The sequence below is a fragment of the Rhea americana genome, unplaced genomic scaffold (genome assembly GCF_003343005.1).
Source record: "Rhea americana isolate MKP2758 unplaced genomic scaffold, rheAme1 scaffold_15, whole genome shotgun sequence".
NCBI classification, from domain to species: domain Eukaryota; kingdom Metazoa; phylum Chordata; class Aves; order Rheiformes; family Rheidae; genus Rhea; species Rhea americana.
The window spans coordinates 68,497-81,803 of NW_028185594.1; the positions used below are offsets into that span (position 1 = coordinate 68,497).

The 13,307-nt window shown below is 39.9% G+C and overlaps 1 protein-coding gene across 1 annotated transcript in view; it reads right to left on the reverse strand.

Moving 5' to 3' along the window:
• UBE2F (ubiquitin conjugating enzyme E2 F (putative)) overlaps positions 1-11,267 on the reverse strand; it is a 77,712-nt gene extending 66,445 nt beyond the window's left edge. Inside the window, exons 1-2 of the mRNA XM_085299315.1 lie at positions 11,139-11,267; positions 2,331-2,360 (exon numbers count right to left, since the gene is read on the reverse strand). Coding sequence (XP_085155441.1) covers positions 2,331-2,360; positions 11,139-11,256 — 148 coding nt within the window. The 5' untranslated portion in view covers positions 11,257-11,267. The remainder of the gene's footprint in view (positions 1-2,330; positions 2,361-11,138) is intronic.
• Between the last annotated feature and the right edge of the window lie 2,040 nt (positions 11,268-13,307).

Sequence of the window (13,307 nt, forward strand, 5' to 3'; positions counted from 1 at the left end):
TTGACAGTGCAATTTTGGAGCAATTGCAGCTACTACACTGTTTGCAAACTTGCATAATCATATGACTGGAAAGCAAACAGACACCGCAGGCACATACAACATTCCAGCTTGCCTGATGATAGGCATGCACAGCTACTACACACTTTTACTCTACGCGATACTAAAGAGCTTCAGCTCTGGTATCTCCAAACACACTAAATGCTTGCACTTTACTACAGGGCTTCCAATAGTTAACTATTTTCCTTTGGTATCTTCCAAATGCAAGACAGAAAACTACCAGGGTAAGCTTTTYTCATGTATGTTTTATGTTCTCTGTAAGCAATTACACACTAAGCGCAGCATCCTTAAAAACCACACACTCTTTCCATTCTCACACTGCAAACTTAAGGAGAATAATTAGAAAGAAGAACAAGTGTGAAGAGACATCAACCTCAGGCTGTCTGAGGGTTGTTATGAAACCAGTCAGTGGGTCCCATCCAGCAGAGACAACTTTACAACATAACAGCCCTTTGTTTGCAAGCAGCGACACAAACTCTTCTCGCGCACAAAACCAGCCTTTCTTGATCATAGCAGTCAAGTCATCGAGCTGGYACTAAAAGATGTGTACATCCACAGATATGTTACGATCCACACTAGGCAGCCTTTAGCTTCTGAATCTGTCAAGCTGGCTGTACTTTCCGTCTTCRTCAAGATAAACAGCACTAGAGGCGTAGACCTTATCTGCATGAAAAATACTATATAACTGGAGTTGTCCACAAACCCTTGTAAAGCTTTCACACTGTAATAGCTATAAACTCTAGCGTTCGTTGCCCTATAGAAAAGTCTATGCAATAAAGTTTAACAAAAGCTGAAATTACTCAGTGTGAGCTTTCTGTAGGATTGCCTTTAAGAAAGAGGGCAAATAAAGGAAGAGTTAAGTAATGCTTCTTCATCTCTTCTCTTTCTGAAGCTTCTGTTCAGTACTTTCTTTGCTCCTAATTCTTCCCATCAGGCCCTCTTACACTGAAAAGTTCTTTTTTTTTTTTGGGGGGGGGGGGGGAGGGGGAGGAAGGGAGAGGAAGATCCAAGAGCTGATCCAGATTTAGAAGTGTTAACAAAGAGATCCAACTCAAAAGTCTGACCAGAAGAAAATATTATGCTTAAAGCCTCCCTCAGACAGGAAAGACTAGAAACATCTTGAGTTACCTGCCAGTGTAATTAGGGAGAATACTCATCATTTTCTTCTGAAGGATGAGCATACAGGCAAGACGGTGTGACYGCACAGCACAGCACGAGTCTGCACACACACTCTTAGATTGCTGCTCATGCCTCTTCCCCTGCATGGGAAGCACCTTACATTACTCTGAAGTAAGCATATGCACCACTGGAAGCTATGTAGAGCTTCTTTACAGCAAGCRATCAGCTGTAAAAATGCCTCTCAGCTTACTACACGATAACTTATTTTCCAAGTATGGATTGCAAAATTACACAGACACGAAATGATGCTGCCCTGGTCTACACTTGAAGGCAAAGTGTGCTCAGCAACAACTCAGCTTTACTGTCAACACCCTCTTAGCAAGAACTGCAGTCTTAGGAACTTCATTCCCTTTTATAAAAGGCTTTGTTTTGTTCCTCGTTACTGAACTAGTTTCTTTCTCAAGCTAAAGAGCAAAAAATATTTATATAAAAATCTGATTTTTAACTATATATTCTCAGCTTCAGAAGCAATGAGTGATTTACCCTGTACTTTTAATAACTTATTTTAAAGCCCACACTAGTAGTGCCTGCTTGTAGCAAAACATACACTGCAGATGAGATTCCAGTGCTAAAACCACATCCTCTTGCCTTTTTACTTTTTTAAAGGAATACAGATTGTGGTTTTTAGWATTTTCTATGACTATTCTCACTATTAACCAACATATCAGATTACAGCTCACGTGTGAAATGAAAGACCACTAGGGTGTTTTAATACACTTCCTGAGAACTGGACCCCTGGACAAGCATCTCCTGTTTTGGAAACGAAGAGAGAATAGAGTAGAAACAGGACCGAGACAGCACGTGCAGCCTTTAGTTCCCAGTAACTCTGGGGCATTTTAAGAGAAATAATCTCCCACATGCCACCAGCTATGTAAYATAACCAAGTGATCAGTACTGCTTCCAAACGACACTAATGAGGGTTCCCCCTCTACATCCTGAAAAGGGGGCAACAAATAAGATCTGTTTAAGTCTTCGCTGGGCTGGCAGTTTTGTCCTGCTTTCCCTGAGAACAACATCATTAGCATTCATACTTCAGTCAAAATAAATTCAGCAGTTTTCTCCTTAAAATGCATGCCATTAAATACTATACTTACAAGGTAAATTAGCTTCAAGTTCTGCAACCTCTGTAGAGAGAAGAAAAAAAATACTGTTATTTTTGCAAGCATAAAGCCATTCCTGAAGTCCAAACCAGCAAATCTTCTAATTTACACTACTCTAAATCAAATTTKACTCTTAAAAATATAATTAACGAGCACAGAAGATTTACCTTGGCATTTCTCTTTATGTCACACGATTTTATACACAGTGATTCATTGCTAACAAYGCTCATCCGCCCTGCAGACAATGCAAACATTCTACTGTGATTAAAAGGCTCAGCTCCGCCAAGCCTAAAGCACCGGGGATTCTCATACCCAGATCCCTGGCACTTCAAAAGGTGACCTTATCCAAACCCCCACAGAGCTCATCTACATAAGGCACTTCTAATACCTAAGGGCAAAGCTCCATACTTAAGCAGACTGCACAGTGACAGGATGGTTTTAAACAAGGATTTCTAAAGCCTTTGGATGCTCCGTCCTCTCCTTGCATAATTTTTTCCTGTTACACACAACAGTGAAATGAACTGGTTGCACAGCTGCAGAGGAGGGTACAGGGACAGTAACTGAGCACAGACAGCAGCACCAGCCTGCAAAACACGAGAGCAGACAGCATCCGAAATCAGGGCGCTTAGGCAATGCTGAGAACATGCCCGGAGGTTCAGAACCCGCACAAACATCACCACTACCCACCATGTAAATGCTTGTACTTCTCCCCTGCCAGCTACAGCGGCTCCCCCAGTAGCACATAAAATGCACTCTGAAGACACAGGGAGACACATCAGGGCAAAGAATCCAAATTCATCTGATGGCAGTTAAGAGCTCCCCAATTCTCCAGATTTTTTCTTGTTTGCACACTCACCAGACTTGGCTGGCCTCTACAGCGCACATGGAACTTGACTCCCACTTGCCCCATGMGTGCCACAGCACTGGTATCCCCACATCTGCAGCCTACCGCACCAAGTAAAWGTGCACCGAGGATCCCAGCAAAACAGAAGCCTTTTGCTTTTCGCATTAGAAGTTCACAGTTGCACTCTTTAAAATTCCACGTGGCAGCATTTGAGTAACTACAGCTGATTTAACCAAAGAGTTAGCTCCAAAAGATACACACTGCACTGGGGACATACTTATACCTAAAATCTTCAGAGTAGTCTTCCCAACATACGAAAAAAAAAGTAGTTTCAGCTATATACATGGATTTAATTTTTTACTTTCCTTCCAGGAGGTAGGGGAAAAAAAAAAGACACACTCACAATTTACAATTTCCATAAAGTATCTATATGAAGAAAGCAGAAAGGAGGAACAGAGAATATACAGAGCAGCTCAAAGTATTTCTCCAACTACAGTGCAGCAGGAACCAACTGCTGTGGATCAGTTATGCACACCCACCATCAGAATATCCCTCCATCCCTTTATCTCCAAATTCACCAGCCTCAAATACCTGGAGGAACTGCCAACCCACACTGCATGGGTGGGAGTTTCRGACCAGGCCCTTATTTTAGGGGCTGCTGACTCCTTGTTTCCTTTGTTTGTGCATTGTTCAACTTCACAAACCCTGCCTGCTTTTTGCTAATTCTGAGAAAAGGGCAGGCAAGGGAAAGGGAGAATGCAAAGAACTGAATCTGTTCAAAGCCGCAGCAGTCAGCCCGCAACAGCTCTCCTGAGCTGTCGCCTCACCTTGGCCTCCTGCAGAAGTCAGCAGAAAGTTCACTGATCACCAGTTTCTTCGGAGTGAGAAAAAAAAAAAGTCATGTAAAACACTCAAACTTCAGTGTTTCCCTTTGTCTTGGCACAAGTAGTGAGTTTTCTTGTGAAAACACAAGAACAAAGATGCTCACGTGCACGAGTACAGGAGAGCACGCTCTTTCTCTGAAGATGTGCAAATGAGAAGGCCACAATAACATATACGAAAACCTTGTGAACCAAGGCAAGTTTCTGCCAAAAACAAAGGCTTTTCCTAACTCTGCAACAAACCGTTGAATTTAAGAACACACACAAATCTATCCTTACCTGCATCGATAGCCTTAAACAACAGCAAGTCAGGAAATAGATGTTATCACCTGCTCCATGTTAATATTGGTGATTAAGTATAACTCACACGTTTTATGGGGCCAAAGTCATAATGTTCATAAGTATTTCAAATTCTGTCTCTTTGGTAATGTCAGTCTAGACGTTGAAGTCATTTTTGAATTTTGCTGCTTAAAAAGAGAATGTTTGGACCATATAATTCAAACTTCATTAAGATTCTGATGTTTTACCTTATATATATTGCCCACATAAAGCAATATCCTTATCAAAATATATTCTTCACAAGAGAACGGCTCTTGTGCATTCTACCAACTTATTTGTATGACTTAACAGATTTGTAAATAAGCAAAATGTAGAAGCAACTATTATAGCTCAAACTTGCTGAATTTCAGAGGGCTCCACAAACCTCACTAAGAAGCAAGTTTAATGCCACAAATGTATTGACCTCCTCTCCCAGCAAGTTAGTTACATATAGCAAAGCAGTGAATAAAACCCCAATTTAACCACTTTACACAACCAATATGTTATGGATAAGCAGTATCAGTGTTCTCTATTAGTAACAGCCACCTCATCAGTCCTTACAATGCTAAGATAAGACAGCTGGATAATCCAGGTCACAGGAAATACCATGCAAAAACACTGCAGAACTTCCCCTAGAAATCACTCCTGTTCAATGCTGGCCTAGTAGAGTTGCAAAAATACTGTGGAGCAGAGGCCTCACTGCCAAGGCAGAGCAAATGCCACAACACTGCAAGAGCCAGCACCCATGCTGATAAACTGTCTCAAGTAGGTCCAAAAGGCCAGAGCATAAGCGCAGACACGTGCCAGAGTTTCCGCAGGGGACAGACTCAGATATAGCCATTACAGATCCAAACTAGCTCCCAAACAGCTAGTTTGGTGCCCCTGAAAGCCTTGCTTAAGCTGGTGCAAAAGCAGACCCAGGTGGCATATATATATATATATATATACATATATATATTTGCAGAGTGCTGCTCTTGACCTAATACACACTCGCCTGAGCCAACAAACTCTGCTGGACCTGAGCTGGCTCCCATCCACAGCAYGGATAACTTGCAGCTCGGACAACGTAGCTATAGATAACCCCCCCAAAAAAAAAAAAAAAAAAATCACACTGCACAGTGCTCCCTGCCTGCACCATTCATGTAACAGCAAAGCAAAGTGCTTTAATAATTTCAAATGCCATTCCAAATTACAGAAAGAGTAGGAATGCAGGGGTTAAATTTAAAAGTACCACAGACTTTGGGAAAGTTGAATGCAGATTTCTGATGCTTCAGAAACAGTGTGGGATCCCTACAAAGCAGGGGTGGGGGGGAAGCTACACTAGACACAGTCAAAGCTACGTACAAGTGACTTCACAAACGGTTTATTCTCCCTACCCATGACAATTCTCAGGCAGAAATAGGAACAAACCCTCTTGACATGTGTAAGAGGGTATGGTTTGACAGACCCACATGAACATTACACTCACTAATGCACAAACTACAACCAAAAGTTGTTCTGCTCATTCCCTTGGCCCCCCCCCAACTCAACAAGTCAGAATACAGAAATGCTTTATTTACTATCTTGCCACAAACAGCCAAGCCATATGCCTCCCAATGCAGTTTGCTTTTAAGCACACACAAAAAAAAAGCATTACTTCTTCAAACGAAATTAATGCTTTCTCATCCATAGCAAAGTTATTTTGCTCTGGTTTTGTCCAAAAGGTCCCCTCCCCAGCTCAGCCCCCRTTTAATGTACGTCTTAAGACTGTCTAAGATGAAGACAGACCTTGAATCTCTGACAAAAATTTTATTTTCTAACTTTTAATTCTAGTAATACAATACAGTTACCTCCTAAWTCTTACTCACCTATCTTCAGAGGAGCTAAGTATGAAAAGCTATGAACCATACAACTATAGATTGGTATCAGAAGTCAAACAAGTTACCTAATACTGCCAGTTATTTAATATACTAAGAGATCTAAATCTTCCTTCCACTTCAAATGCTTCCTTTAAGCAAGATATACATCATTTTACTTCCTACTTCAGGTATACCGYGAATCAGAGGTGTAAGAGCTGAAGCAACACATTGAGCCAGGCTTCCCTTTCTCAGTGAAGTCCTAGAAGCAGTCTTGGTGATACTTTCAAATCTCCTTGCAGCTTGCTGGCTTTGGTATGTTGATCACAGTTATGCTGTAAGTGTTCTATTGTAAACCACTAATTTTCCCTTCAATAAATATTAATCACTCATTTACCGTGAAACTTTCTACTGCCACCTTCTAAAATAAGGGATTTTATTTATTTCAACTTACAAGCATCATTATACAATGTAATAATGAAAAGGAAACACTTTCAATACACAGAAGTCAACGCAGCATTTTAAAAAAAAATCTCATGTAATCTCAGTGTTAACAAATTAAGGAAGAACTTCTTTAATCATCAAAAGAAAGGTGCCATCTTTTTCCTCTCCTTTTAATTTTCTCACCTACTCTTGTGACAAGGGATATTACTGTACCTAAAGGTTTGAAAAAAGCCAATATATTGATTCCCTTCATTTTTAGTTACACTGCCCATTTATCCGTGTTTATAATCAGTTTCACACTTCCTTTTCCCTCAGGTTTCTACAAAAGCACACCTGAAACATTTCCAGGTTTTAAAAATCTGGCTGTAAAGCCCACACACCACAAAGACAACTGAGGAATAAACCATGCTATAAATTGTTTTCTTAGTAAATCAAGTAACTTCAAGATGTCATTTATAAACAAACAAAACTGCACTGGTAATATAAAACTGACTGACATTCAGATGCATCAAGAAAAAAGCAGTTGAAGTGGAAGCCTCTGATTAATAAGCGTGTACATTGCCAGCAATCACACTCTGGTATTTATTTTATTTTTAATTCAATGTCTGTTATATAATATTAAACTTACATAGTACTTTGGCTTGCTGTCCTCAGCTCCTTTCAAATTTTCAAAAAGGAAGTGCCTTTCAAGTCCAGMACTACAAGGCTCTGAGCATCTTGCAGGAGCAGGCATGTGGCCACTACTCCCAACTTAGTGAAGTTTTCCCCTAGAGATGAATTTAAAGTTGTTTTAACATCAAAAATTGTCTTTGTGTTCACACTATCAGTTTCAAGGAACAGCAGTAGCAAAGTTGAAAGTTGCTAAAGTGTAATGCTTGCTCTATTTTAACTTATATACTACAAAGCCCACAAACTTAAGGCCCTACTCTCCAACTGAGCCTATATTGAAAATCCAGCTAAAACAGAGATGCAAGAATGAGTCTCACTGAACTTCTAACAAAGCTGTTCTTTATTTGAGCCCTTCTTCCCTGCTGGAGAGGCAGCAGAGCCTCTTCAAGCACATGATTTCTGCCTGTCTCTCCTCCCCACATCAGTATTTGTTTTTTTTACCTTCTCCAGCTGTGCATGTTTCCTATTTAATTTGTCTTCAAGCATGCTAGTCACCACTTGGTCTCTTTCCTGTCCATTCCTGCTTGATTATAAAGCCTCTCTTCAAGAATTGGCAGCCTAGATTATTAATTCTTGCCCTCCCTCATCCCTCAGAGGCTTCTACCTTTACTGATTTTAGAGCTTCTTCTGTGATGTCCCAGCGTTTCAAATCAGAGCCATAATTGTGTGCTCCTCTCCCCAGACAGGCATGCATGACTTGCTGACGCAATCAGCAGGGGGACAAGGCTGCTACCAAATACTGTTTCGCAGTCATGACTAACTCCTCTGAGGAAAAACAGCTGGAAGAGAACATACAGCTCTCAAAATTATTTCTCTCTATAAAACTTCAGGGATAGAAATCTTCTTTCTATACCACGCATTAACTATGGTCTAAAYGTGCCCTAGACCATAGTTAATATTAGCATTTATAACAATACTGGACAGCTTAGAAAAAAAATGACAAAGGGCCCCAGTATTGTAAGATTAACTTTTTCACAGAAGTGGAAAAAAGAAGTCTATTCTGCTTGCATCCATCACTGAATCCAAGGACAGAAGCCAAACACACTCTTGATAGCTTATGTACTTACAATTTGGGCAAAAATACTTCAAATTGGGACTTGAAATTTTCTCTCCATTCATATCGTGCTAGTAGTTAAAATCATACCTAGATTATCACTCCCCACCCCCAAAAAATAAGGGCCATATCAGTTAGCAGACATACCAAATTGATTTACATTTAGTGTTCAGAAACTTGTAAGCCCTGTCTGCATTTATCAGTGGCTGCAGTGCCAACACATCCTCCAAACAAGTCCTATGCCTTTCTGGATTGGACTCTATGAACACAACAGATACTGCTTAATTCACAGTTGCCACCAGACTGATCTTACCCTTAACAAACCACAGTTGTAGAATGAGTGTATGTTTGAGACCTCTAGGCTAAACAAACATTGGTAACAGTTTCCACTTGAAACTGCTCTTACAGCCTCCCACCAACCTTGTTTTGAGTGTGATACAACAGCCTAAAGTTAAGAATGTAAGAGGCTACCACAGTTCTGTGCAATAAAACAGCAGAAGACATGCACTGCACTGCTCCAGATGCGAAAGGAGCCTCAGCACATGCCTGTCTTTCCTATGTAGCTCTTCATCTCCTGTTAAACTCATTCCTGTAGATCTAAACAGRATGACTTTAAAATTATCAATATCAGAAGCGCCCCCCCCATCAATCAGGCTCTCAACACTGCAGATGCTGCTTCAGCTGACCTAGTAGTAACAGCTGAAGCAAGTTCTACAAGCTTTTGTCATTAATCAATTGACCATTTTGTAATTGGTCTACACCTTGTAAAAGCATGGCTTAAGAGATGATTTTTCCCCAAGTCTTTTTGAATATTGCTACTTGATTTTACCCTTGCTTTCTGCATAGTTATAGTCAAATGACYCACCTCTACTGTCAGTTCCTCATTTGGTCCGGAAAAAAAAAAAACACTCTAAACAGACTGATGGCTGCTCCTACAGTTCTCTTTGGAGAGCCACRTGATACAGTTTTCACACAGTCAGATGTGACATAACATTCACATTTGTTGGATGGATGCTTGCAGTGACCTGCTTTGAACACTTGTCAGCTTGGGACTCAAGGTTGTTCAATACTTAGTCTGCTGTGGTTTGCTAATGCTACTATTAGCAATAACAAYGTCAGTATTAATTTTCTATAACTTACCACTGAAGGGGGAGAAAGACTGCAAAAAAGGTTTTACTCATACAAGAGAAACATGATTGCTCTTAACAAGGACACAGTTATATTTCTTCTGGTACTTCACTTCTAYGCCAGACATTGTAGTTCAAGTGTATTTATATCACACTGCTATTTTTTCCCTTGAATCTACACTTGTAGGCTAATAAAAATCTCAGATTACATATTTTAGCACTTTTGCTCTGCAGTTTAGCCTGGTTAAAGAGTTTGTTCTTTCTGTTTGATATCTTCACACACACACACACACACACACACACACACTCTCTCCCCCCAAATTACAGTTAAATGAGAATCTCCAAGCTGAAAGGATAAAGCAAGCTCTTCGAGAGAGTTATCACATCATGGTTTAAAGTATATTAAGCTCCCAGATCTTAGAATAACACAGTCAGAGAGAASAGTGTGAAAATAATATTCTTATGATCTACTGGAGATGCTTCCCAATGCACTGGGGAAGGGAATTTGAAGGAAATCCTTGCTCCAGTATACAGTAACATAGCAGAATCTACATTAATTAGAAAAAGCTATTTGTAGTTCTATAGTTGGGCAATACCATCCAAGCAGATATACAAGCATCAGTCTCGAGATAATCCAAGCTAAGATCATGAAATATGAACACTGCAACTGAATGGCATGAACCCTAACTGTGCAAGCTTAAGCGTGAACAGTAGTATATTCACTGTTGACYATTTCTAGTGGAAACATCAACATAAATAATGATACCTTGCTACTAGATAGAGCTGCACAGCTTGGGCATTAAAACATTCAACAGTTACTGYAGGGAGCAAACCAGAGTTTAAACCCACAGTATTTGCAAAGTATCAGTATCTGAATTTTAAAATATAAAGTTACACTGGAGAAAAACTGAAAAGTATGAGAGCTCTCCCCAATTTTACTGTAAACTAGCATATTTATGCAGTCTTGCCAACAACCTCATTTACGCAGAAATGCTGCAAAGTAAAAAGCTTTTCCCACCAGTGCAGAGCCAACTAATTAGTCTACACTAGCCTTTCACAGTCTATAACATCATAYGATGCTACAAAAACTAGGTTTTCTTAATCCTCTACTTCTTACACAAATTCTAGTGACACCAAGTCTAAAAAAATACSTCTTTGCTTTTTAAAAAACTTCAAGTTTATTGCCTTTGATTTATACCATCAAAAACCATCAGAACACTGATGTTACWCTCAGGACTTACTTTCCCATCACAGGCAAGTTATGTTTTTGCTCAAAGACTTGCTTTCCTGTCAAGCCAAATCTGGTACTCTTGCTTCTACATATTCAGTAACATTTATGTGCCAACACTTTATCAGCGTTTTAATTTATGATTCAGTACAGTTCTCAATGAYAGATTATTTTTACAATAGAATAAGGAGAAGGCTTTTTAAGTTTTGTATTATTTTAACAAAAATAAGTGTCCTACAGCCAAGGAGCTGTTGGGATCTGAGGTATACCAATATACAGCCCATAGTATAGAGTCACAAATTTTAAAAAAATACTTGTGGAAATCATTTTATATGCAGTTTCTTATCATGCACTGCCATGAGTACTGTAAATTTTGGAAGTTTTACATGCAAGTTTTTTCACCTTTAACAAGCAATTTATCTCGAACAGATACTCTCCGAGTTGAATCGGAAGCTGGATTGGATGTACGGGGTCCTCTGACGCCATCATCCCGCTTCAGCTTGCTTGCTAGAGTTAGCATTACTGCTTCTTCAACCTAGTACACAAATATCAGGAGAAAAACAGTTAAAGCTCAAGGTACTAGGGAAAAAAATATGTACGTAAATAATCTAGTTAGGGCTTATATTCAAAAACTATCAGTATAGTTTCAGCAACCAAAGAATAGATATCTACAATAACATGACTGTGATTAAAGATGAGAGCTGACTAGAACAAAAGAATGAGAGCTTGATATGTGAATTATGATTGCTAGGCCAAGAGGAAATTCAACCGTACCGGAGAAAGTTCAGACCTTCATTAAACAATGTTTAACCACCTAATTTCACTGCACCATCTCCCAGAGCATAACCATGGCTTGCCATCACTCCCTCTAGAGAATTACTACAAAAATACCCTACCAGACTGCTGGCCAGGCAACCTGTTAGGACCATTCTCAGCCCTGCTTCATGTGACAAGTCATTCAGAGCTACTTTTTGGCTGACCAAAGAAGAGAGAAAGGGGAGGAACTACAAAAACAACTCTCTAACACTATGAAGTGAGCTCTGAGTCAGCTACCAGAACACAAAGTAAACAAATTCAAACTTCAGAGCAGTGCAATTATCTCCGCAACCACGCAACAGTAACACACAGTGCAATAGCGCAGAGCGATGAGGAACAAAGTCAGTCAACACAAACATTTAGTAACCGAGATGGATTTTTTTTTTCCTACATTAGTCCTCCACTATGGAAGGTAGCCAAGAGGCTGTATAAACCACAACAGAAGGTGGACAGGATGCCAAAGTCAAAAAAACAAAACCATTAGATATTCTGGCTTCTTAAAACATTTTGACACTACTCCTAGTTGACGGCAACTCACCCTTTTCAGTAGTTTGGCCAAAACTAAAGAAATGCTGACAAGGTCCATAAAACCCTTAAGGCACCATTATCACTAACACAGTAAGAGACAGATTTATTCTGTCATACTGATTTACTAGCTTAAGCCAAARTCTTTGTAAAAAAAACATTCAGTATACAATGTTAACATGCATTAGTTTGAACAGAAGAGCAGACAGGTAYGACATAAGCAATGTTACTGAGGACAGGAAAGCAATGCTCAAGTAATATCAGCTTTCAGAGTGTGAAAAGGAGAATCAGCTGATATATTCACAAGACAGACAACAAAGTCAAGGAAACCAYCAAGATGAAGATGATCACAGCATAACACATAGATCCCATAAGAGATTTATCTGTGTCAGCTTTAGCTCTGTATGTTGCTGTTTCTTTCTTGCAAAGAAGCCCCAAGTAAAGTTTACCAGGTCCCTTGTAACAGGAGTTACTTTGATTTGCTCACTTCATTTATTCATGTCCCAGCAAAAAAATCAAAATAAAATAAAATAAAAAACACCCCAAACCCACAYAGCTCAGAAAAAAGCAGCTGGCCTGCCAAAATAGACACTACATCTGTAAGAACAGCTCTATTGCTTTTCCAAGCTTGGAGAAAAACCTGACAGATTTACATCAACAACAAACCYACACCAAAATTCTGCTGAAGGGGCAAGAAGCAGAAATGAAAGGAATGCCGTGACACTCAGCTGTTAAGAAGAGCACAACAGAGAACTAAGTAGTAGGATTTTAAGGAAAAAGAAACATTTCACAATAGTGCTTTACAGTATGATCCTCGGGTAAGACATGCAAGAAGGTCAGGCTCACTGAAGTTGACCAGCGTACATGTTAGGAACAAGATCCATTGGAAAAAAAAAGGGGGGGAGGCAAACATGAACCCCGCTTGCCCAACTGAAAATCGGGAGGACTTTTTCCCCACTGCCTCAGAGAAAGAATAAGCAGACAAAAACCAAACCCCTTCTCTTTCTGAAGAGAGGTAGAAGACAGGAGCTTTTTGCAAAAGGGGTGGGGGGTGGGGGAAAGGAAACCAACAGAGGGTAATAGAGGCTCCTAAAGGAAATTAAATTGGGGAAAGAAACTAGAAGCCGCAGATAAACTCTGCCTAAAAGGCTTTAAAGGGCGGATGAAGTCAAGTACTTCCATCGATGAGGTACTTGTCCCGGAAAACTAAGGCAGCGCAGAGCTGAGCGA